The sequence below is a fragment of the Xenopus tropicalis genome, chromosome 6 (genome assembly GCF_000004195.4).
Source record: "Xenopus tropicalis strain Nigerian chromosome 6, UCB_Xtro_10.0, whole genome shotgun sequence".
Classification (NCBI taxonomy): Eukaryota; Metazoa; Chordata; class Amphibia; order Anura; family Pipidae; genus Xenopus; species Xenopus tropicalis.
In genome coordinates, this window is record NC_030682.2 from 8,606,205 (window position 1) to 8,631,183 (window position 24,979).

At 43.6% G+C, this 24,979-nt stretch overlaps 1 protein-coding gene across 4 annotated transcripts in view; it reads left to right on the top strand.

Annotated features, from left to right (window-relative positions):
* The window catches only part of adcyap1r1 (adenylate cyclase activating polypeptide 1 (pituitary) receptor type I), a 150,722-nt gene that overhangs the window by 75,568 nt on the left and 50,175 nt on the right, over positions 1-24,979 (top strand). For all 4 annotated transcript variants that reach the window (XM_031903469.1, XM_012964947.3, XM_012964948.3 and 1 more), the window contains 2 exon segments: positions 1,011-1,113; positions 22,317-22,424. In XM_031903469.1, coding sequence (XP_031759329.1) covers positions 1,011-1,113; positions 22,317-22,424 — 211 coding nt within the window.

Here is a 24,979-nt window from a genome sequence, read left to right on the forward strand (position 1 = left end):
ATTCAAAAACAGAAATCAATTATGAAAATGCCAAAAAAAACACTAAAATGCAACCAAATAAATCAGATAATTATAGAGCAAGATCAGAAATAAAGTTTTAGTAAAAAAAAAGACTGCCAAAGAAAGCAAAGACAGAAAGAAAAGAAAAGAAAGAAAGAAAAAAAAAAAAAAAAAAAAAAAAAAAAGTGTAAGTGTAAGTGTGTGTGTAAGTGTCTGTGTGTGCTTGGGAAAGTTGTAAATAAGTGTGTATGTGTACAAAAGTGTAATAATGACAAAGATAGAAGAAAAAATGCAAAAAAAAAAAAAAAAAATTTTTTTAGACAGTTGAGATAGAAATAAGCAAAATAAACAGTGGTAGAGAGTTGTAGTTCAGCTTACCCAAGGCAGGCAGACGATCAGGGGCGATCAGGGGCGATCAATCCAGCAGGAAGGCAGCAGGGGAGCTCCATCTTGTCCCAAGTGCGCAGCAGGAGTGAGGGAGCCGACAGTAGGCGGCGCTATTTAAAGGGACAGCAGTGGACACGTCATCAACGCGTGTCCACTGCTGTCATTGGCTGGCGACGCGATCGGTGCGGCTGGGGGACCCGGATCGGTAAGTATGTCTTCATTGCTCGTTGCCTAGGGGGATCTGAGGGGTTTACAAGCGCTGCGCTGCTTTAAAAGCGAGCGCAGCGCTTGTAAACCCGACAGTGCCATTGGACGTAGATTCTACGTCCCATGGCACTTTGGTCCCTTGGTACCTGGGACGTAGAATCTACGTCCCTTGGCACTTAAAGGGTTAATCCTTCCCATTCTTGTAGCTCTTGTAGACCAAGATTTTAAAAAGGAAACCTTTTCAATCAATTTTCTTCTACACAGAGATGTAAATATGAATTGATCCGCATGTGATGGTCTTCACTGCTTAAATACCCCCAGGCTTCAAATAGGAATAGGCAATAAAAGCAACTCTGTGCTTAGTGATTGGATAATTCTACCAGGAGATGCCTCCTCACTCCCTCTTTGTTTTACAGGTTGGGGCAATGCATCCTTACTGCATAATTAAGAAGGAGGAAGAAGCTTGTTTGGAAAAAATTCAGAGATATGAAATTGAAATGTGGAACGACACACAACCTGGTGAGTAGCTCTGTCCTCATATAGTCTGCAGAGATAAAAGAATGACACTTTTGCCAAGTGCCAACTTCCTACTTAGTTGCATTGAGTCTTCTCAGTGGGAAATGAGCCTAAAGTTTGCCCAGAGAAGACACAAAGGCCTGTATGTTTTTGGAGTGTTGGAGGAAACAGGAATACCTGAAGGAAACCCACACAGACATGGGGAGAACATACAAACTCACTTACAGATATGGCCCTGGCTCAGGACCCCCGTTCTACAAGGCAGTAATACCAATTGGCCACCAGTTAGCAAATAAAAACCCTTTTGAGAGGAGCCAATGCCCACAATGGGTGTTCAGAACTCATTCTGGGCTTCATGGGGGGCCTTTTTGACAAACCACCTTGTGATCCTGTTAGAATCCAAGTAGTAGATGTCATACCTGGTCTATGGAAATTTGTTTATCAACTGGGTAGTGACTGAGGTTGAACCTTCTTCCACTAAGACCCACTTATTCCAGTGATTAATAAGTGATTGATTGGCTTAGCTGCTAGCCTTAATGGGAGGCCATTTTGACAAACCACCTTGTGAACCCAATAGAACCCAAGTAATTGATGTCATACCTGGTCTATAGAAATTTGTTTATCAACTGGGGTTGAACCTTCTTCCTCTGAGATCCACTTATTCCAGTGGTTAATAAGTGATTGATTGGCTTAGCTGCTAGCCTTCATGGGAGGCCATTTTGACAGACCACCTTGTGATCCCAATAGAACCCAAGTAATAGATGTCACACCTGGTCTATAGAACTTTGCTTATAAACTGGGTTGAACCTTCTTCCTCTGAGATCCACTTATTCCAGTGATTAATAAGTGATTGATTCGCTTAGCTTCAAGCCTTCATGGGAGGCCATTTTGACAAACCACCTTGTGATCCCAATAGAACCCACGTAAAAGATGTCACACCTGGTCTATAGAAACTTGTTTATCAACTGGGGTTGAACCTTCTTTCTCTGAGACCCACTTATTCCAGTGGTTAATCAGTGATTGATTGACTTAGCTGCTAGCCTTCATGGGAGGTCATTTTTACGAACCGTCTTGTGATCCCATCAGAACCCAAGTAATAGATGTCACACCTGGTCTATGGAAGTTTGTTTATCAACTAGGGTTGAACCTTCTTCCTCTGAGATCCACTTATTCCAGTGGTTAATAAGTGATTGATTGCCTTACAGTAGCTGCCAGCCTTCATGGGAGGCCATTTTGATAAACCACCTTGTGATCCCGTTAGAACGCAAGTTATAGATGTCACACCTGGTCTATGGAAATTTGTTTATCAACTGGGGTTGAACCTTCTTCCTCTGAGATCTATTTATTTCATTGGTTAATAAGTGATTAATTGGCTTAGCTGCTACTCTATGATAAAGGCATGTTCCTTAGTATGCACTGATCAAGGGTCATAGTAGCATTAGGACTGATCAAGGGTCCTAGAAGCATTAGGACAGCAAGAAACTGATAATCAAACATAACACAAACCTTAAAGATAGTAAACGCAATCTGAAACATAAAACCCATCCCATTGCCAATCAGATATCAGTTTGCAATGGTGTTCATAGTGGTTTTATAGACTAACTGCCTACAAGGTCATATAGGATCTCCTTTAGACTGTACGTTTCAACTTTAACCTTCTTTTAACTTGTCTGGGAACCTTGTGGAACGTGAACATTCCCCCAGCTATAAAACAGCAAAATCTTCATTAGTAATCGGAAAATTCTGTGTGGCTTTATGTCTGTTATAGCCCGTGGGCTGAGCACCAATGAATGATGGAAGCATACAGATATTATACAATAAGTGCCCCCTGGGAAGGAGATGACAGTTAATCAGCATCTTTCTAAATATGAATGCGTGTTCCTGCATATGACCCTTATCCTTATTGTAAACCAGAGGGAGATTATCTAAGATATAACCGTTGGCAGAGGATAATTTCATTACAGTCTTCTCATTAACATTAAATGGCAGGAGCTGAGGGAAAAGAAATGGATTCCAACACTTACGTTGCACGTTCATATCACCATTCTACTAATGGGAGCTGCCTTTCTTAATAGAAAAAGATACTCTGTGGGAAAAGTAGACACAAAAAACCCCAAAATCCTTATTGACTTCAACATGTTTCGGAAATTTTTCGACGGGACAGATTTACGCATCAGTAGTTCAGACGCCGCCAAGCAGTAACACAGTGCTGAGAATCACTGAGCAAAATGGCAGCCGATGTTGTCCCCCTATGTAAATTCGGAGTAACCACGACAATTTCCGATGTTCTAAAATGTCACGAAAATGCTTTTATCGGTCATACGAAAATATTGTAATTGCGCTCCGAAAGTCACAATTTGTGATGAGCGAATCTGTCCTGTTTCGCTTCACCATAAAAATTCGCGAAACGGCAAAAAAATTCGCGAAATGATGAAAAATATGCTAAACGCATTTGTCGCGCGATTCTTTTTGTCGCCCGCGTCTTTTTTGTTGCCTGCATTTTTTTTTGTCGCCTGTGCTTTTTTGACATGACTGAACCCTTTTATGACGCAACTGTGCCCAATTTGATGTGACCGCGGCCAATTTTACATGCAACGGAATTTTTTTACGTACGGCGAATTTTTCCGTGGCTAATTTTCACTGAAGTTTCGACGGGACAGATTTGCGCTCAGTAGTTCATAAGCAGTAACACAGTGCTGGGAATCACTGAGCAAAATGGCAGCCGATTTTGTCCCCCTATGTAAATTCGGAGTAACCACGACAATTTCCGATGTTCTAAAATGTCACGAAAATGCTTTTATCGGTCATACGAAAATATTGTAATTGCGCTCCGAAAGTCACAATTTGTGATGAGCGAATCTGTCCTGTTTCGCTTCACCATAAAAATTCGCGAAACGGCAAAAAAATTCGCGAAATGATGAAAAATATGCTAAACGCATTTGTCGCGCGATTCTTTTTGTCGCCCGCGTCTTTTTTGTTGCCTGCATTTTTTTTTGTCGCCTGTGCTTTTTTGACATGACTGAACCCTTTTATGACGCAACTGTGCCCAATTTGATGTGACCGCGGCCAATTTTACATGCAACGGAATTTTTTTACGTACGGCGAATTTTTCCGTGGCTAATTTTCACTGAAGTTTCGACGGGACAGATTTGCGCTCAGTAGTTCATAAGCAGTAACACAGTGCTGGGAATCACTGAGCAAAATGGCAGCCGATTTTGTCCCCCTATGTAAATTCGGAGTAACCACGACAATTTCCGATGTTCTAAAATGTCACGAAAATGCTTTTATCGGTCGTACGAAAATATTGTAATTGCGCTCCGAAAGTCACAATTTGTGATGAGCGAATCTGTCCTGTTTCGCTTCACCATAAAAATTCGCGAAACGGCAAAAAAATTCGCGAAATGATGAAAATATGCTAAACGCATTTGTCGCGCGATTCTTTTTGTCGCCCGCATCTTTTTTGTTGCCTGCATTTTTTTTTGTCGCCTGTGCTTTTTTGACGTGACTGAACCCTTTTATGACGCAACTGTGCCCAATTTGATGTGACCGCGGCCAATTTTACATGCAACGGAATTTTTTTACGTACGGCGAATTTTTCCGTGGCTAATTTTCACTGAAGTTTCGACGGGACAGATTTGCGCTCAGTAGTTCATAAGCAGTAACACAGTGCTGGGAATCACTGAGCAAAATGGCAGCCGATTTTGTCCCCCTATGTAAATTCGGAGTAACCACGACAATTTCCGATGTTCTAAAATGTCACGAAAATGCTTTTATCGGTCGTACGAAAATATTGTAATTGCGCTCCGAAAGTCACAATTTGTGATGAGCGAATCTGTCCTGTTTCGCTTCACCATAAAAATTCGCGAAACGGCAAAAAAATTCGCGAAATGATGAAAAATATGCTAAACGCATTTGTCGCGCGATTCTTTTTGTCGCCCGCATCTTTTTTGTTGCCTGCATTTTTTTTTGTCGCCTGTGCTTTTTTGACGTGACTGAACCCTTTTATGACGCAACTGTGCCCAATTTGATGTGACCGCGGCCAATTTTACATGCAACGGAATTTTTTTACGTACGGCGAATTTTTCCGTGGCTAATTTTCACTGAAGTTTCGACGGGACAGATTTGCGCTCAGTAGTTCATAAGCAGTAACACAGTGCTGGGAATCACTGAGCAAAATGGCAGCCGATTTTGTCCCCCTATGTAAATTCGGAGTAACCACGATAATTTCCGATGTTCTAAAATGTCACGAAAATGCTTTTATCGGTCGTACGAAAATATTGTAATTGCGCTCCAAAAGTCACAATTTGTGATGAGCGAATCTGTCCTGTTTCGCTTCACCATAAAAATTCGCGAAACGGCAAAAAAATTCGCGAAATGATGAAAAATATGCTAAACGCATTTGTCGCGCGATTCTTTTTGTCGCCCGCGTCTTTTTTGTTGCCTGCATTTTTTTTTGTCGCCTGTGCTTTTTTGACATGACTGAACCCTTTTATGACGCAACTGTGCCCAATTTGATGTGACCGCGGCCAATTTTACATGCAACGGAATTTTTTTACGTACGGCGAAATTTTCCGTGGCTAATTTTCACTGAAGTTTCGCAAAACAATCCTCCAATGGCGAAATCCCTATTTGGAAGCCTTCCATAGGATTCAATGGCACTCGACAGACCCAACCTGGCCAAAAGAGAGTCCTGATGAAAGTTTAACCAAAGCTTTAATTTATGCCAAAATGTTCGTAGTCTTTGCGCAAAGTATGATTTTTTCATGGAACTTTAACGAAAACCACAAAAAGGTTTTCGCATACACTCCGAAATGTTCTATAAGTTACAAAAAATACAAATTTATCTCATAAATAGTGATGAGCGAATCTGTCCCATTTCACTTCACCGAAAAATTTGCGAATCTTTCAAAAGATTTGCGAAACAGCGGAAAATTCCCGAAACAGCGAAAATGTCGAGCGTCAGAAAAATTGTCGCCCACGGCTATTCTTTCGTTCATGCGGCTATCATTATGTCGCCCACGGCTATTGTTTTGTCGCGTGGATATTATTTTGTTGCCCGCAGCTATTCTTTTGGACGCGTGGTGAATTTTTCCGCAGTTAATTTTTTTATCCGTTTCGCGAAACAATCCGCCAATGGCGAAACGTGGAAATTCGCAGCGAATTCGTGTTTGGCGAAACATTTCACCCATCACTACTCATAAATGCTTAATCGGTTTTTAGTAAATGGGACCCATAGTGACGAGCGAATATGTCCCATTTCGCTTTGCCAAAAAACTGCTGAAAAATGTGTGAAATGGCGGTAAATTAGCGAAATTGGCGCATGTGACTTTTTTTGATGCAACTGCAACTTTTTCCTCACTCGGGAAATTTTTGTTGCGCCGAATTTTTTTGCATAAAAAGTTAGCCAATGGCGAAATACGGAATTTCGCAGCGAATCCACGCCTGCTGACAAAATGTGCTCATTACTAGCTAAACAGATTCCTATTATAAAAATATTTATTTTTATTATTATTATTATTATTATATTATTATAGATCCTACAGATGGAGCAACGTCCAAATCTTCCCTGAACATCTCTCTGAAAATAAATGGAATTTTCTATAAACTCTACAAATCTGGTTTGTGTCGAATCCCCTGTTGTGCCCGGAGTCCGCCCAAGCCGGTTACTTGCATCCCCACCCCGCGGTTTCTAGTCCAACCACATCAGTTATTTTTACGGCATTATCTACAGCCTGTTTAATTAAGAACGAAGCGCGGCGCATTATTCCCACTGATACCTGCAGAAGGGGAATCTATAAATAATAATAAAAGCAGGAGCCCGTTGATGGATTTCTGGCAAATTTCTATCAGCGGAAATAAATCTGTGTGTGATTACGCACTATGCCATGGCTCACAAACACCTGTAATTTGGGGAAAAAAAACGCTGACAAATTACCTGCATGGATCATTAGACTCTCAACATTAATGTGTTGTCTATAAACAGCCGCAGCGGGGGCAGAAGGCGCCAGTTGTTTGTAGGGACACGTGAGAATAAGGCGACACCTGAGCCCCCCAGGATATCAGTCCAATCTCATTGCTCCTTAGGGCTGGAGAGTTTCATTAGGTGTTTTGGGGGATTGGTGTCCCCCTACTTAGTGTCCCCCTACTTAGTGTAGTGTAGTTACAACCTTCTTGGGTACTGGCCCCAGAAGGAAAGGGGCTGGAGTAAGGCTTGCCTGGCCTTTACTTGCCCATCTGTTTGCAGCTGCACCGGGTGTCCGGCATGGTGGACAGCCCATTCACTCCTGTGGAGTTCTGGCAAGCATTCCCGTAGAGTTGGCAATTTGAATGACAAGTTATTGTGTTACTGATTAGTGATGGGCGAAATGTTTTGCCAGGCATGGATTTGCAGCGAATTTCCGCGTTTCGCCATTGGCAGATTGTTTCGCGAAATGGATGAAAACATTTGCCGCGGAAAAATTTGCTGCACGTCAAAAAATTGGCGCCAGCGTCAAAAAAGAATAGTCGTGGGCGTCAAAAGAATAGCTGCACGACTAAATAATAGCTGGGGGCGACAAAATAATAGCCGCGCAACAAAATAATATCCGCGGACAAAATAATAGCCACTGGTGACAAAATAATAACCGCGCGACAAAAAAATAGCTGCGCAACAAAATAATAGCCGCAGTTGACAAAATAACAGCTGCAGGCGACAAAATAATAGCCACGCGACAAAATAATAGCAGCGGGCGACAAAATAATAGCTGCGCAACAAAATAATAGCCGCGGGTGACAAAATAACAGCCGCGGGCAACAAAATAATAGCCACGCGACAACATAATAGCTGCGGGCGACAATTTTTTTTGCCACACGACATTCTCGCTGTTTCGTGGATCTTTTGAAAGATTCGAGAATTTTTCAGCGAAGCGATATGGAACAGATTTGCTCATCACTATTACTGATCCATGTGTTCATAAAGCTGTGGCCTTTCTATTACCACCCTGGGCCTCAGTGTGTTTATGTTAGAGGAAATTTTAAGTAGTTGGGAACCAGTTGGTTTGGTTATGTTAATTTGGTATGACCATTGACCCTGGTCAATGTAAAGGACAGCTAGGCACAGCTCAATGTAGGGGGATGCAAAGAGGGGTGACTAACCTAGATCCTACCCATAGAGAGGCGCCACAGAGCCGTCATTGTAGGGTAGACTTTAGTTTGGGACAGACACAAAAGTGTTGGAAGGTAACTTGCATTCCCCTACAGAAATATACATTTTTCCCAGGTTAGAATTCCTGTGTCACTGTGAGTGCTTGCTTCCATCAGATGATCCAAATGTAGAGGCAGATAGTTGTCTCCTTTGGTACCGTGTACACGCCTGGAACCAATTTCTTGCAAGGCGTTAGTGTGCGCTTCTCTGCCTTATCGCTAAGATCAAGTGTATCTGTTCTTGAAATGAGTGGGCCATAAATGGAAACTATGTGCACTTTATACTCAAGAACTTTATCAGTACATGCTCCTTCACACCCAGACCATTCAGTAGTGGGAGTAATAGAAATTAGTGATGAGCGAATCTGTTCTGTTTTGCTTCGGCAAAAAATTCGCGAATCTTTCAAAAGATCTGCGAAAGGACGAAAAATTCGCGAAATGGCGAAAATGTTGTGCGACAAAAAAAATTGTCGCCTGTGGCTTTTATTTTGTCACACAGCTATTCTTTTGTGGCCCGCGGCTATTATTTTGTCGCCCGCAGCTATTATTTTGTTGCCTGCGGCTTTTATTTTGTCGCCCGCGGCTATTCTTTTGTCGCTCGGCTATTATTTTGTCGCCCACGGCTATTATTTAGTCGCACAGCTATTCTTTTGTTGCCCGCGGCTATTATTTTGTCGCCCGCGAGTCGCGACTATTATTTTGTCACACGGCTATTCTTTTGTCACCCGCGGCTAATATTTTGTTGCGCAGCTATTCTTTTGACGCCCGCGACTATTCTTTTTTAACGCCGGTGACAATTTTTGGACGTGCGGTGAATTTCTCCACGGCGAATGTTTTCATCTGTTTCGCGAAACAATCCGCCAATGGCGAAATGTGGCAATTCACCGCGAATCCATGCCTGGCAAAATATTTCGCCCATCACTAATAGAAATGTTACCAGCTGAAAGGCTGGGGCGGTTACACTGTCAATTTTAATTATTTTACTTATTTATTGACACTTCTGTTTTGTCACTTTTCACCTTTTATTTTGGCCATTAGGCTCCTTCCCCCCTAAAACCTGGGCCTCTGCTCTTTGAGCTTCTGCGAAGAGACCGAGGAACAGGGAACCCCCTAGCCTTGAGGCGAAGGGCATCCAAAGATTCTGCTGCTTCGTACCTTTTGGCCTGGTGGAGAGGATACCCAGACCCAGACTGTTTTAATTCTAAGGATCTAGTAGGATCTAGTGCAATAGACACTCATGAACAAATGTCCAGGGGGGGATGAGTGGCCATTTGGCTCCTTCCCCCCTAAAAGCCCCGCTGTGGGCACATAAGACTGGAGACCCTTTCTTGGATGAACAGATGCCTCTACTCTTTGAGCTTCGGTGAAGAGAGCAAGGAACAGGGAACCCCCTAGCCTTGAGGCGAAGGGGATCCAAAGATTCTCCTGCTTCGTGCCTTTTGGCCTGGTGGAGAGGAAACTCTGACCAAGACTGTTTTAATTCTAAGGATCTAGTGCAATAGACACTCATGAACAAATGTCCAGGGGGGAATGAGTGGCCATTAGGCTCCTTCCCCACTAAAACCCTGGCCCCGCTGTGAGCACATATAAGACTGGCGACCATTTCTTGGATAAACACGCCTCTACTCTTTGAGCTTCTGCGAAGAGAGCGAGGAAAAGAGAAACCCCTAGCCTTGAGGCAAAGGGGATCCAAAGATTCTGCTGCTTCGTGCCTTTTGGCCTGGTGGAGAGGATACCCAGATTCTTCCTTTTTTAAGGAGTGTATATGTTTTAATTCTAAGGATCTAGTGCAATAGACACTCATGAACAAATGTCCAGGGGGGGATGAGTGGCCATTAGGCTCCGTCCCCCCTAAAACCCTGGCCCCGCTGTGGGCACATATAAGACTGGAGACCCTTTCTTGGATTAACAGACGCCTTTAGTCTTTGAGCTTCGGTGAAGAGAGTAAGGAAAATAGAAACCCCTAGGGGATCCAAAGGGGATCCAAAGATTCTGCTGCTTCGTGCCTATTGGCCTGGTGGGGTGTCATTGCACCCTTGCACTTTCCTTATGTTTCATGCACTGCTCTTTGCACTGGATGATTTAGATTTTTTGAAGCACATTCCGGCTTCAAAAAATAAGAAAAAAAAAGACAAACAACAACAAAAAAAATAGTGTGCAACTGGTGTTAAGGGGCTTTGGCTGGATTGGTGTTTGGTTTACTGGACACACGTCGGTTGGGTGTGTAGCTACTATACTGTAGATATATTACTGTATATAAAGCAGAATGTAGATATATTACAGCATATCTGATATTCTGCACAGTATATTGTAACTGTGGGGGACTTTTTTTTTTTGTAAAATGTCAAATCCTTCCCTTTCTCTGCAAACATGTCGGAGCTGGTAATGTAATGTACAAAGACATGTCAGCTTAGTATAAAGACTTGTCATATTAGAGTTTTTTTTCCCAGTTTTTAATTTTCTCCATTATCTGCTTTTAAGCACAAATATATATTCACGCAGCGGCGCAGAGTGAATCTCCCTCGGCTCGTTGTGTTTACAGGAGCGGAATAGCAAAAAACGCTCAGTATCGGACCAAATAGGACAACTATCGGGGTTGGGTTGAGAACGGCCAAAAGGAGCAAGAGATGCTGGCAAAGCCTCAGACCAAGGAGACCACCCATTTGACCCCCCATACCAGTCATTATGGTGTCTGATTGGCAATAAGGAATCCTGAAAGCTTGGGCAATAAGAAATATTAATATTTGTCAAGTTGACCGATCAATTGGATTGGCCATAGGATGAGGTCCTACTCCTGTATGTTTCCTACGGGAAACATACAGGAGTCCCAGTCTAAACTTTCCTTGTCTGAGAATCATCTTATGACTATGAGGGGCCAGCAGGGGGCATGGTCTGTAAGTCATTAAATGTATATTAATATATTAATAGTAATAGTAATATGATCAGGCAAAAACGTCCGGTCCAGGCAAAGACCAAGAAAGCAGCACAGAATGAGTAGATGTTCTCCATGAACAAACATCAACATCTCTGAACAGAGAGATAGATATGATAGATATTTCCTTGTAATATACATAATTAACCTTTTAAGGTTTAGTCCCTCTGTCATGTGATCATATCCCATAACATGGAAACCCATAGCATTCTCAGGTCATTGGAAGACAAGGAACTATTTACTTATATACATGGGAAAATGACACTATCCTTTCCATCAGTTTACAGATAAAGGCAAATCTTCCAAGGGATCTAACAGCCTACAATCCAAGCTTTGTTATCCAGCCCATAAATACATCCTAGCGGGGCCATTTATCAGTCAGCAAATTTGTACCTGGGCAGTTACCCATGACAACCAATCAATAGTGTTGAGCGAATCTGTCCCATTTCGCTTCGCTATAAAATTTGCGAAAAATTTGCAAAACACTTTTGTCTCAATTTTTTTTGTGGCCCGCTTTTTTTTTGTCGTCTGTGTCTTTTTGTTTTTTGTCGACCGCCCTTTGTTGATGCAACCGCGCCCTTTTTCTGACACGCCCACGCCCAATTTGATGCGACCGTGCCTTTTTTTACACGACCGCGCCCAATTTTTTTTTCAGAACGACACATTTTTCCGCTGCAATTTTCACAGAAGTTTCACGAAACAATTCACGAAATGCGGAAATTCGCTGCGAATCCATGCCTGGCGAAAAAATTCGCTCATCACTACCAATCAAGCTTTTGTTTTCATGGGTTTTCTATGGGTTACTGGCCAGGTGCAAATTTGCCCAGGGCCCATGTGTGTCTTTTTGCCCCATAAAGTTATTAAAGAATATAATTTGTCCCTGAGCTTGTAGAACCAGAAAACCAGACGGTCCAACTACATTATAACCCATTAAGGGACAAAAAAAACCAAAATCCATTTTCCTTTAGTAAAAAAAATGCTCCGACCCAGGGAAAATGTCAATCCCAGTGCAGGGCCACCATTTTGCTTTCCCAGTTATCCCTTGGATAGACTTAGTTTTGCACATGTGCAGTAACATTAAGTCTATATATTTTGCTCTACTGCAAATAAAGTCCAACCAATAAAGAACCAAGCAAGATGGCGGTGTTGGTTACATTGGAACATTTACCAGGCCGGTAGCTTTTCTTTCTTACTGGGTGTGTCTAACATATTAGAACCCCCCCTGAATTTGGGTTTCCTTGTCCTTTACTCTATTTAATGTCTTCTGAGGTTGGGAGAGTAAGTAATGTAGCATATAGAAATGGCTTTAGCTCGAAGAGAGGAAACAATTCTCAGTTTGAACTGTAGTGGAAATCATGGTGCACGTTGTTGGCATCTAGAGCTTCTGTGTATCTGTATTTATGGATGAATATGTACATTTAAAAGAAAATCTAAGTTCTACCAACTAAAGAAAAGTGATGAGCGAATCTATTCCATTGTGCTTGGCCAAAAAATTTGGGAATCTTTCAAAAGATCCGCGAAACGGCGAAAATGACGAGCGGCAAAAAAAATTGTCGCCCGCGGCTATTATTTTGTCACTCGTGGCTATTATTTTGTCGCCCGCGGCTATTATTTTGTCACTCGTGGCTATTATTTTGTCGCCCGCGGCTATTATTTTGTCGCACAGCTATTATTTTGTCACCCGCGGCTATTACTTTGTCGCCCGCGGCTATTATTTTGTTGCACGGCTATTATTTTGTCGCCCGCGGCTATTATTTTGTCGCGCGGCTATTATTTTGTTGCCTGCGACTATTCTTTTTTGACAATTTTTGGATGTGCGCCGAATTTTTCCGTGGCAAATTTTTTTATCCGTTTCGCAAAACAATCTGCCAATGGCGAAATGTGGAAATTCGCCGCAAATCCATGCCTGCCGAAACATTTCTCCCATCACTACTAAAGACTAATCTAAATGCTCCTGCAGCAGCCTCTTGCTTTATGCACCATTCTACATAGGAGCTGGATTCTCAGGCTGAAGTCCCCTGCACCTTGATGTGCCATTAATGGGACCGGGGGACGGAAGCCAACAAATAGCTGCTTTGATTTCCAATTCGTTGGCTGAATTCTGCGGCCGCGCTTCTATTAATTGCTCAGCTGGAGTTTAACACTATCAGCCTCCACTTTCCATTCACTACAGTCAAGTATTTTTCTTCAAAGAATGTTTGATGAGCAGCGAACGCTCTCTCCCATCCCCAGCCGCACACTGACTGACTAAAGTAGGAAAATGCCGAGCGGCCACCGCTCTCTCTTTCTTTAAGATGCTAACCTGCATGACAGCTCGACGAGTCTTTGTTAGATCCAAACATCAAGAAGAACTGACCCAGAACTCACACGTTTCTCTCTATTTTCAGGTAAAACGGTGTCTCGGTGCAGTAACTCATCGGCACAACTTGCTGAGACTCCACATCTCGCACCAATTTCTTTCTAGAATTCAACATTAAAGTGATCTTTTAGGATGAATGAAATTACGTGGGCCAATCAAAGCTGCTACTGGAAGCTTATTGGCTGCCTGTGGGCCAAGCAGGTTAGGTTGAGGAACATAATGGCTCAATGATACCATCCTCACCCCAATGGCCTGAATTTATAATCTTTTTGCCAAACGATCAGATCGGCCAGTTTTGTCCAGTTTCACGTGGACGTATTGGGACCTCGCCAAATGAGCGGATTGTTAGGTGTATTGCCAGGATAATGTATGGTTTTCTTTCATTCTTCCTCTCTCTTTCTCTCTTTACCCTCACATATAAAATACTGTCTCTGTTGGGTAAATAGCAACTAGAAATCAGATTAGCCTCTGTATTTCAACTCTTTTCTCCCTATTCCTCCCGTTAGGCAAGTGGTTCCCAAATTTGGGGCTGGCCATCCTAGGTGGGGCTCAGACTATATACCAACTGGGGTGTCATTGTGTTGTTAGAAGTGCAAGTTATATCCCCCCCCCCCTCACCCCCAGCAGCCGATCAGCAGAACAATGGGAAGGGAGCAAGATAGCAGCTCCCAGTAGGTATCAGAATAGCACTCAATAGTAAGAAATCCAAGTCTGGCTTGGGACTCCTCCAGTTACATGGGAGTAGGAGAAACAATAGGTTAGCTGAAAGCAGGTCTAATGTGTAGCGCTGGCTGAAAGCTCAGACTCAGGCACAAGGCACTGAGATGGCGCCTACACACCAATATTACAGCTACAAATACATTTGTTGGTTCAAGAATAAAAGGTTAAATGGCAGAGGGAACTATTTGTGTCATTTAGAAATAAAAAATCATGGCAGTCTCTCCTTAATACAAAGAAAATGAACGGGAGGGAAAACACAGTAACAAGGAGGAGGAAGCCTCCGTCAGTATCAGGGCAGACAATCCATCAGCCAAACATATTTCAGGAAGGATCTAAATATAGGAGACATTTTTCAATGCAAAATCCAACATTTAACACCGACCCGGCCGCGCATCCATCACGGAGATGACAACATTGGTGTAAATACGCAGCGACGATGAAACAGGATTTATCCTTCTGCACCAGTGGCGACGCAGGGAAACTTGTCACTTTAATGGATCCCGTCGAGTGACTGGAATTAATAGCCCAGCCCGGGAGCAAAGGACTAAACTAATTTTTTTTTTCTTGGATTTACGCTTCAGACTCAAGGAATTCAGTGCCTTGTTTTAAATGTTATCAAACCCGAACGGGAAAGGTGTTCAGGGAAGAAAGTAGGCACAACTTACCCTTGAAGTTGGGTGAAATAACGGCCAATGAGAAAAGTCTGCTAGGCCAATGAGTATACAGTATCTGCAATTGCAAGGCAAATTTCCCTAAGCCCTGCCCCTGTTCCATAAGTCCCACCCCCTGTTCACTAAGCCCCACCCCCTGTTCCCCAAGCCCCGCTCTCTGTTCCCTAAGCCCCACCCCCTGTTCCTCAAGCCGCGCTCTCTATTCCCTAAGCCCACCCCCTGTTCCATAAGCCCCACCCCCTGTTCACTAAGCCAAACCCCCTGTTCCCCAAGCCCCAGTCTCTGTTCCCTAAGCCCCACCCCCTGTTCCTCAAGCCGCGCTCTCTATTCCCTAAGCCCACCCCCTGTTCCATAAGCCCCACCCCCTGTTCACTAAGCCAAACCCCCTGTTCCCCAAGCCCCAGTCTCTGTTCCCTAAGCCCCACCCCCTGTTCCTCAAGCCCCGCTCTCTGTTCCCTAAGCCCACCCCCTGTTCCATAAGCCCACCCCCTGTTCCATAAGCCCCACCCCCTGTTCCATAAGCCCCACCCCCTATTCCCCATATGATCTGGTTGACTACTTTGTGACTCAAATACAATGTAGACAATGTAGACAATGTTGACAAATACAATGTAGACAATGTAGACAGTAGTCACCTGTCCTCAGCCTGCCTCCTCCCAATCCCACAATCCCCTGCTGCACACGTGATGCCAATAAGGAAAGGAACATCCCAGTGCAATGCATTGTGGGTGATGTAGTTCCTGCATGCTGTCTGTAAGCTGTGGGGAAGTTGTTACAATTTGTAACATCAGTGTTTTAGTCCCTCCTCCCCTGCCAGGATTTCCAATGATGCAGAAAGAGTAGAACAGTTTTGCAGCTGGATTTCAGCATATAAACATGGGATTTATTCCTACTGTTTGAAGGAACAGATTACAGAGATAGGGATATTATGGGTTTCTATGTTGTGTGGGGCTCTTTAACAATTTTAGATGCTCTTTAAAATATTCTGAGATAGGAGAAAGTATGGAAGGGGCAGCACCAAGTATTGCTCATGTTCCAGGGTCTCGGGGAGTCGCTTAACCCCCCCGCCTGTATTTTCTGGGCCCAGGCTTAATGAGACAGCTAACATTACTTCCCCTCTTCTCCATGGAATAACAGAACTCTAAACTCTGACTCCTATATGACACTCTAATTACACAGACTGTCTGGGAGTCGTATATCACGGCAGCGGCTGTCACTTGGCTGAGGCATTAGCCCAGCATGGTTCCAATTATCCTGCTTGTGATTGGGGGAAAGCACGTGTTAGAGCACTGGGAGTGACAGGGGTTAGTTACCGCTACATATGGGGATTGATGGGTGGGGGGGTAATTAGGCAATAATGAAAGGAGGGGGTGGCAATACGTGGGCAACGGTGATCAAAATAAAATGAAATGCGCTTTTACATTGAATTTGTGGGCAGAAATGCAGTTGGTTAGAATCTTCATTTTAATATTTTGCAGCGAATGGGGTGGTTATGTTATAGAATGGGCAATTCTTAGCAACTTTTCAATTGGTCTTCATTTTTTATTTTGTATAGTTCATTAACTATTTGCCTTCCTCTTCTAACATTTTCCAGCTTTCAAATGGGGGTCGCTGACCCCAGAAGCCAAAATCTATTGTTCTATTGTTATCATTGCTTTTTATTACTTATCTTTCTATCCCAGCCCTCTCCTATTCGTATTTCGGTCTCTCTTTCAACCCACAGCCTGGTTGCTAAGGCAAACCAGGCCCTAGCAACCAGATAGCTGCTGGGCAAAAAGCTAAATAATTTAAAATCTACAAATAATAATAAAGGAAGACCAATTGCAAACTATCTCTACTTAATAAAGTAAACATTCTGATTAACTAGTTAAGTTCTACTATAGGTAAATATGACTTGCAGGTCAGCGAGAGTTTTAACAGATCCCTGCAGCACCTATCCCCAGTTAATGATGCAATGTATTTAGCCTATCGTATTTTACTGTGCTATTGCAACCAATAATTGCTATGGTTGCTATGGGTTACTATACCTGAAACAAAATTTTATGCCCTTGTTGGTTTTTAACTAGATAATTTGACAAAATGTATTCAGATCAAACAGGTCAAACCTTACTCTGCTGTCAGCCCAGGGTTCAGTTGTCTCTCCGCCATAGTAAAATCAGGGTGCCCGGTGCAATAAATAGGCATCATCTGCCATGTCCCCTGCCCTGTAGGTAGAAAAATAGCCCCAGGCAGCAGTGCTGTATTGATGAGGGGCAGTCTGGGGGGGCATGTAGGTTCATCCTTCCCATCTGCTCTCCCTTCCATAACCTATAGGCCTAGGGTTGCCATCTGTCCGGTTTTGACATGGACAGTTTTCGGAAGGCTGTCTGAGATTGACGTGGCAATTGGACAATCACCCCCTGCAATGTCATAGTCCCGCCCACATCATGCCACTGTCCCACCCAGTGATGTCTCGATCTGCCCCCCTGTCCGGAATTAGCCACCGCAAAAGGTGGCAACCCTATGTGGGTCATACAAGTCACAAATTGGCACAGCATAGCCCTGCCCCTGTGACATCATAGCCCCCGCCCTAGCAACATCATAGTCCCACCCACGTGATGTCACTGTTCACACCAGTGACTTCTCAATCCAACCCCCTTCCTGGAATTAGCAAAAGGTGGGCAACCCTATGAGGGTCATTGGGGCCAACAAGTCGCCAACTGGCACATCATAGCTCTGCCCCTGTGACATCATAGTCCCACTTTGCAATGTCATATCCCTGCCCAGGTGATGTCACTGTGCCGCCCAGTGACATCTCGATCCACCCCCCCCTGCCTGTAGTTAGACAATGTGAAAGATGGCAACCCTATGTTGGTCATTGGGGCCTACAAGTCGCCAATTAGCACATCATAGCCCAACCCCTGCAATACCATAGCCCCGCCTATGTGATGTCACTGCCTCACCCAGTTACATCTCGATACATCCCCCTGGCCAGAGTTAACCACCGCAAAAGGTGGCAACCCTATGTGGGCCATTGGGACCTGCAAGTCGCCAATTGGCACATCATAGCCCCACCCCTGCAATGTCATAGACCCGCCTATGTGATGTCACTGCCCCTCCCATGCCCGGAGTTCACCACAGTAAAAGATGGCACCCCTATGTGGGTCATTGATCTTATAATGGTGATATCGTTATCTTTCCTGGGAAATACGTACAAGCCGGAAACATTCATTGTGTTATTTTTTTTTTTCATCAACCAAGGACAGATGTTCTTTGGAACTCTTGGGGGTCGGTGAGGGATGAGGGCAGACTGTTTGGGGACTCGCGGAGAATAAAATAAGTGCTCCACGCGGCATTCCTGTCACCGTATTCGATTTATGTGAGCGCTTTCCATAATTACAGAACTAGAGGGAACGAGGGACACATCGATGTATAAACAACGGGAACAGAACGGGGGCTGAGAGCCTCACAAATTTATTCCCCAGTAGCGATGGAACCCGTCAGTGTGCGCATTTACTGGCTGCTTCTGCAATGGATTTGATCTGCCGAGTACCATTGAGGCCTATGGAGGCTTTAGAATAGTAGAGGAATAGTGACAGTGTCATTGACACATTTTCAAGGGGAAGTCAATCACCTGATTGTTCTCTATTTCACCCAGTTTCAAGGGGAAATTAATCCCATCATTGTTCTCTATTTCATCCAGTTTCAAGGGGAAATTAATCCCATCATTGTTTTCTATTTCATCCAGTTTCAAGGGGAAATTAATCCCATCATTGTTTTCCACTTCACCCAGTTTCAAGTGAAGCTTAAACACATTATTGTTTTCCAAGAACGAGCGCCAGTGCTCCTAAAATGGCCGCTGGAGCACTTCCTGTTTGGGAATGAATAAAGAGGATTTATGGAAACAAACGTTCATTTAAACTCGAATTCTTCATGCGTTCCCCAATGAAACTCGCCTGCGGCACGCCGGAGGGGAGGGAGACCGGCAGATCACAGGAGCACCCTGGGGAGTTTGGGTCTTGGCCGCCGGGGCCCACCGTATTTTTTACAGCCCAGTCCGACGCTGTACAGATGTGGGGCCATAAGTAGTGATGAGCGAATCTGTCTGGTTTCGGCAAAAAAATTGCGGAACGACAGGAAAATTCACGAAACTGCAAAAAATCTGGAGTGGAACTTTTTTTTGACGCGATCGCGCCCAGTTATACATGACTGCACCCAATTAGACGTGACTGCTAGTGATGAGCGAATCTTTTCCGTTTCGCCAAGAATTCGCAAACCTTTCAAAAGATCCGCGAAACGGCAAAAAATTTGCGAAAGGGCGAAAATGTTGTGCGGCAAAAAAAATTGTCGCCCGCGAATATTCTTTTGTCACCCGCAGCTATTATTTTGTCGCCCGCGGCTATTATTTCGTTGCGCGGCTATTCTTTTGACGCCCGCAACTATTCTTTTTTGACGCCGGCAACAATTTTTGGACGTGCAGCGAATTTTTCCACGGCAAATTTTTTCATCCGTTTTGCAAAACAATCCGCCAATGGCGAAACGCGGAAATTCCCTGCGAATCCATGCCTGGTGAAACATTTCGCCCATCGTTTTTTGACGTGACCGTGACTTTTTTTTTGACACGCAATGAATTTTTCAGCATCGAATTTTCGCTGAAGTTTCGCAAATAAATTCGCCAAATTGGTTGCGAATCCATGGCTGGCGAAAAAAAATTTGCTCATCGCTACCCATAAGTCCTCTCTCAGAGGGTTTTCCCATACAGCTGAGTTGTGTGCTGCAGTATCAAGGGATAGACATGGGGGCTATTATCCGCAATGCTTGGGACCTTCCTAATCTTTTCATAATTTAGACTATTAAAAAACATATAAACCTTAAACAACTCACTTTAGGCTGTTTATAAAGCTATAAAAGCCATACAGTGGTACCCACATATGTTGGTGTAGATGTGCTACATCCCAATATCTTCCTTACCCCCATGTGTAATAAAAGGCACTAAGTCTACCTGGTAGCAGTAACCCATAGCAACCAAAAGATGTTTGCTTTTAAACAGGGGACCAGTAAATTCTACCAGCTGATTGGTTGCTATGGGTTACTGCTTCTGGGCAAACTTAGTGCCTTTTATTACATAACTGCATATGTTTATGGGTCATTATGTTGACCTTTTATGACTGTATTCTCCCCAGCTTGATCTACCAACAAGATTCTCAGGCCAATTTCTATGGACATCAAAGACAACACCCCCATCAACATAGCTGTTCAGGTCATGTAGAAGTCAATGGGAGATGCCTTAGGCGAATTGTATCAGAACCAGAATTTTTTTGGAGTTCTTGTATGGAATTTTCCGTGGATAACTAGAAAGCACAGTCTGTTTTGCAATGAAATAGCGGAAAGGGGAGATGGAGGCGTTGGTCTTAATGTGAAAATCGACGTAAATATCAGCAGTGGAAAGAGAAGAAAGTGATGGGAACATATGTGTAACTATAGAAACCAGGAAGAAGGCTGCTTTTCAGTAGGACTCGTTTATAGGCCCCTATAATAAGCATTAGAGGAGGGAATATAATAACACTCGGGGGATGGGGGGGCAGGGGATGATGGGGAGAAGCTGCTGCACTCGAATAGGACTATTGTGAATTTTTGTTGTGGCAGTTTTGCCAAAAAATGAGCCAATGTCGAAACCCATAATTTCACAGCAAATTCCATTCGCTCATCACTAATGGTGATAAATCTGCCCCTTTGTCTCCCATGAACCCCCTCCCCTGCATAAAATCAAATGCAAAGCCCATTCTAAAATGCGATATCGATTTTATGGTACTTTCTTTATTAATGAAATCAAAAACTCACTTTTATAAAAGAAAAAGTCACGGCCGGGTAAAAAAAAAGTCAAAACAGTTGTGGTTGCCTCCAAAAAAAATCTGCCTCTATCAGTTTTTTAATTCATGACATAACTTCCTAGGTAGAAATGAGCTGCGGTGATTTTTTTTTGGTGAAACCGCTACAAAAATTTGGCGCTACAAAAAATTCGCTAGTGGGGGCCCAGACCCGATCCCTGTTGTATTTCCCTTGGCTGCCGATGTCCTCCCCTTATGTGTTTCACTTACGTCCGCTCAGGGGAGGATGTCGGGCGGGGGGCCCCTACAGGGGGTTAGGGGGCGCGCAGGGGCCCCTAGAGGGGGTTGGGGGGGTAGCGTGCGGGGGACCCCTACAGGGGGTTAGGGGGTGCGGCGGGAGCCCTGTGGGGGGTGCTGGTGATGTGGCTGGCAGGGGCACCTTGGGGGGTGTGGGGGAGTTAAAAAAGTTGCCATTGCATCAAAAAGGCAAAAGAAATGGGATTTCAAACCACTCTGAAACTTGCCAGGTGTTTAGAACGTTTTCCAATAGGAGCGATGTATATATGTCTTTGTAAGCAACGCTTGTTGCCATGGCAGCTGAAGCGGTTCAGCCTCTCCCACCGCCATTATATTTTGGGTATAAATCAGTCATAGATGTCTCTATGGTTCCAACTAATCCTCTCGCCATACAGTATCTGTCTCTAACTAAGATATAATTACCCCTTATTGGGGGCAGAACAGCCCTATTGGGTTTATTTCATGGTTAAATGATTCCCTTTTCTCTGTAATAATAAAACAGTACCTGTACTTGATCCCAACTAAGATATAATTACCCCTTATTGGGGCAGAACAGCCCTATTGGGTTTATTTCATGGTTAAATGATTCCCTTTTCTCTGTAATAATAAAACAGTACCTGTACTTGATCCCAACTAAGATATAATTACCCCTTATTGGGGCAGAACAGCCCTATTGGGTTTATTTAATGGTTAAATGATTCCCTTTTCTCTGTAATAATAAAACAGTACCTGTACTTGATCCCAACTAAGATATAATTGCCCCTTATTGGGGCAGAACAGCCCTATTGGGTTTATTTCATGGTTAAATGATCCCCTTTTCTCTGTAATAATAAAACAGTACCTGTACTTGATCCCAACTAAGATATAATTACCCCTTATTGGGGGCAGAACAGCCCTATTGGGTTTATTAAATGGTTAAATGATTCCCTTTTCTCTGTAATAATAAAACAGTACCTGTACTTGATCCCAACTAAGATATAATTACCCCTTATTGGGGCAGAACAGCCCTATTGGGTTTATTTAATGGTTAAATGATTCCCTTTTCTCTGTAATAATAAAACAGTACCTGTACTTGATCCCAACTAAGATATAATTACCCCTTATTGGGGCAGAACAGCCCTATTGGGTTTATTTAATGGTTAAATGATTCCCTTTTCTCTGTAATAATAAAACAATCTATATATGTTTAGCGGCATTGGTATAATGTTCCAAACATGACACAGTATCTGTATTTGCAGGATGCCCCGGTATGTGGGATAACATTACGTGCTGGATGCCGGCCGAAGTGGGCAAAGTGGTATCTATCCGATGCCCGGCGCTGTTCAGCATGCTCGGCTCAGAAGATGGTAAGTGGCCATGTTTGTTACTGGCAATAGCTGCAATATTGGCTCTGTGTCAGGGTTATGAGCACATAAAGGGGCAGAATTGTGCTTTGTACAGGGAAATCTAATATAATGTGAGGCTAATATCCTTATCATTTACAGTAGGGGGTACATTATCCCTTATAATACATGAGTGATACTCAGAGTTCCTTGTATAACTCAGCCTGCAGCCTTGTGCCTTTATATGGGCACAGAACCCCTCAGTGACTGCTAATATCCTTATCATTTACAGTAGGGGGTACATTATCCCTTATAATACATGAGTGATACTCAGAGTTCCCTGTATAACTCAGCCTGCAGCCTTGTGTCTTTATATGGGCACAGAACCCCTCAGTGACTGCTAATATCCTTATCATTTACAGTAGGGGGTACATTATCCCTTATAATACATGAGTGATACTCAGAGTTCCCTGTATAACTCCCTGCAGCCTTGTGCCTTTATATGGGCACAGAACCCCTCAGTGACTGCTAATATCCTTATCATTTACAGTAGGGGGTACATTACCCCTTATAATACATGAGTGATACTCAGAGTTCCCTGTATAACTCAGCCTGCAGCCTTGTGCCTTTATATGGGCACAGAACCCCTCAGTGACTGCTAATATCCTTATCATTTACAGTAGGGGGTACATTATCCCTTATAATACATGAGTGATACTCAGAGTTCCCTGTATAACTCAGCCTGCAGCCTTGTGCCTTTATATGGGCACAGAACCCCTCAGTGACTGCTAATATCCTTATCATTTACAGTAGGGGGTACATTATCCCTTATAATACATGAGTGATACTCAGAGTTCCCTGTATAACTCAGCCTGCAGCCTTGTGCCTTTATATGGGCACAGAACCCCTCAGTGACTGCTAATATCCTTATCATTTACAGTAGGGGGTACATTATCCCTTATAATACATGAGTGATACTCAGAGTTCCCTGTATAACTCAGCCTGCAGCCTTGTGCCTTTATATGGGCACAGAACCCCTCAGTGACTGCTAATATCCTTATCATTTACAGTAGGGGGTACATTATCCCTTATAATACATGAGTGATACTCAGAGTTCCCTGTATAACATGTTTGGTTGAAACATAAGAGTTAAATCCTGTCGATATGAGAGAAGAAATAAAAGAATTGGCTTACTGGAGAATTACAGTGATTAGAGAAACAGTGTTGCCATGGTAACCTGTGCCATTAAAATTACAAAGAGCAAAGCCTGCGGCAAATACCCCAGAGATGTGGGCAAGTGATTCCCAGGTATGCGGGGTGGGTTTGCGCCGCGGTTACACGGAATTCCGGCGTTGGCGGGCGCGGACGTCAGATGGACGCTGTCAGGCTCGGTAATTAAAAACATAAACATGTGACTGAGAAATTGGAACCAGGGAAATATTTAGAAGATCTGAGATTTGCAGGATTTCAGCAGAATTTTATAAACATTTACAGCCCAGATGTGTAACTGAGGATTTCCATGCAACGTGCCTTCATTAACCTCTCCTGCTCGTTAAAGGGGAAGCTAACCATGACATTATAGTTTAGTTTCATCTCTGCTGCCTTGTTGCTATTGTAGTTACCCCTTGGTTACCAGATAACCATTTATGTTCCAAGCCTGAGACCGGCAGAACGAAAAATAATAAATAGTAGAATAGTAGAGGAATAGTCAGCGTCAGCCTGACCATGACACATTTTCAAGGGGAAGTTAATCCCCTCATTGTTTTCTGTGTCATCCAGTTTCAATGGTAAATTAACCCCATCATTATTTTCTGTTTCACCCAGTTTCAAGGGGAAGTTAATCCCATCATCGTTTTCTACGTCACCCAGTTTCAAGTGAAACATAAACACATTATTGTTTTCCAAGAATGAGCGCCAATGCTCCTAAAATGGCCGCTGGAGCACTTCCTGTGACATTTTATAAATACAACAATGATCGAATTTAATTTGAATTGATACCGTGTCGAGTTTATACGACTTTCAAGGCCAGAAAAAAAACAAATTTTAGTGAATCAGCCACTTAATGTTGGACATAGTCAAGTAGAGAGGGCTCATAGGGCTCCTTAATGCCCCCCACCCCACTGGGAATGCAGTGCTGACACCCCCCATTGTGTATGAGCGGAACCCTGTGACGGTGCCGAGGCGGCACTCAGCATATTCCGTGTATACACTGATATCACAAAGAACACAAACACGGAACTATTTTCTTTGTGGGGTGCCATTGTGCCCAATCTCTCTCTCTATAGAACGACAGGTTTCTTTCTGCCCGGAAGATGCTGAGAGCCCAACTGTGCAACAGAATGCCTGGGAAACACAACGGGAAAATGTCAGCTCCCTTGTTGTTCCATTGCGGCTGTACTTTCCGCCTCTGCACCAGATGCCGGGGCTCACCTCGGGCCCTCGACAATGAAACCATAAAGGGCCGGGAGACTGCGCTTTATAAATCACTCAAGGGAACGCGATGCAACTCCATAAATAGTCATTCCTACATTTCTCATTCCAGCCAGAATGTCAGACTCACAGGCGTCGAACCAGTGTGG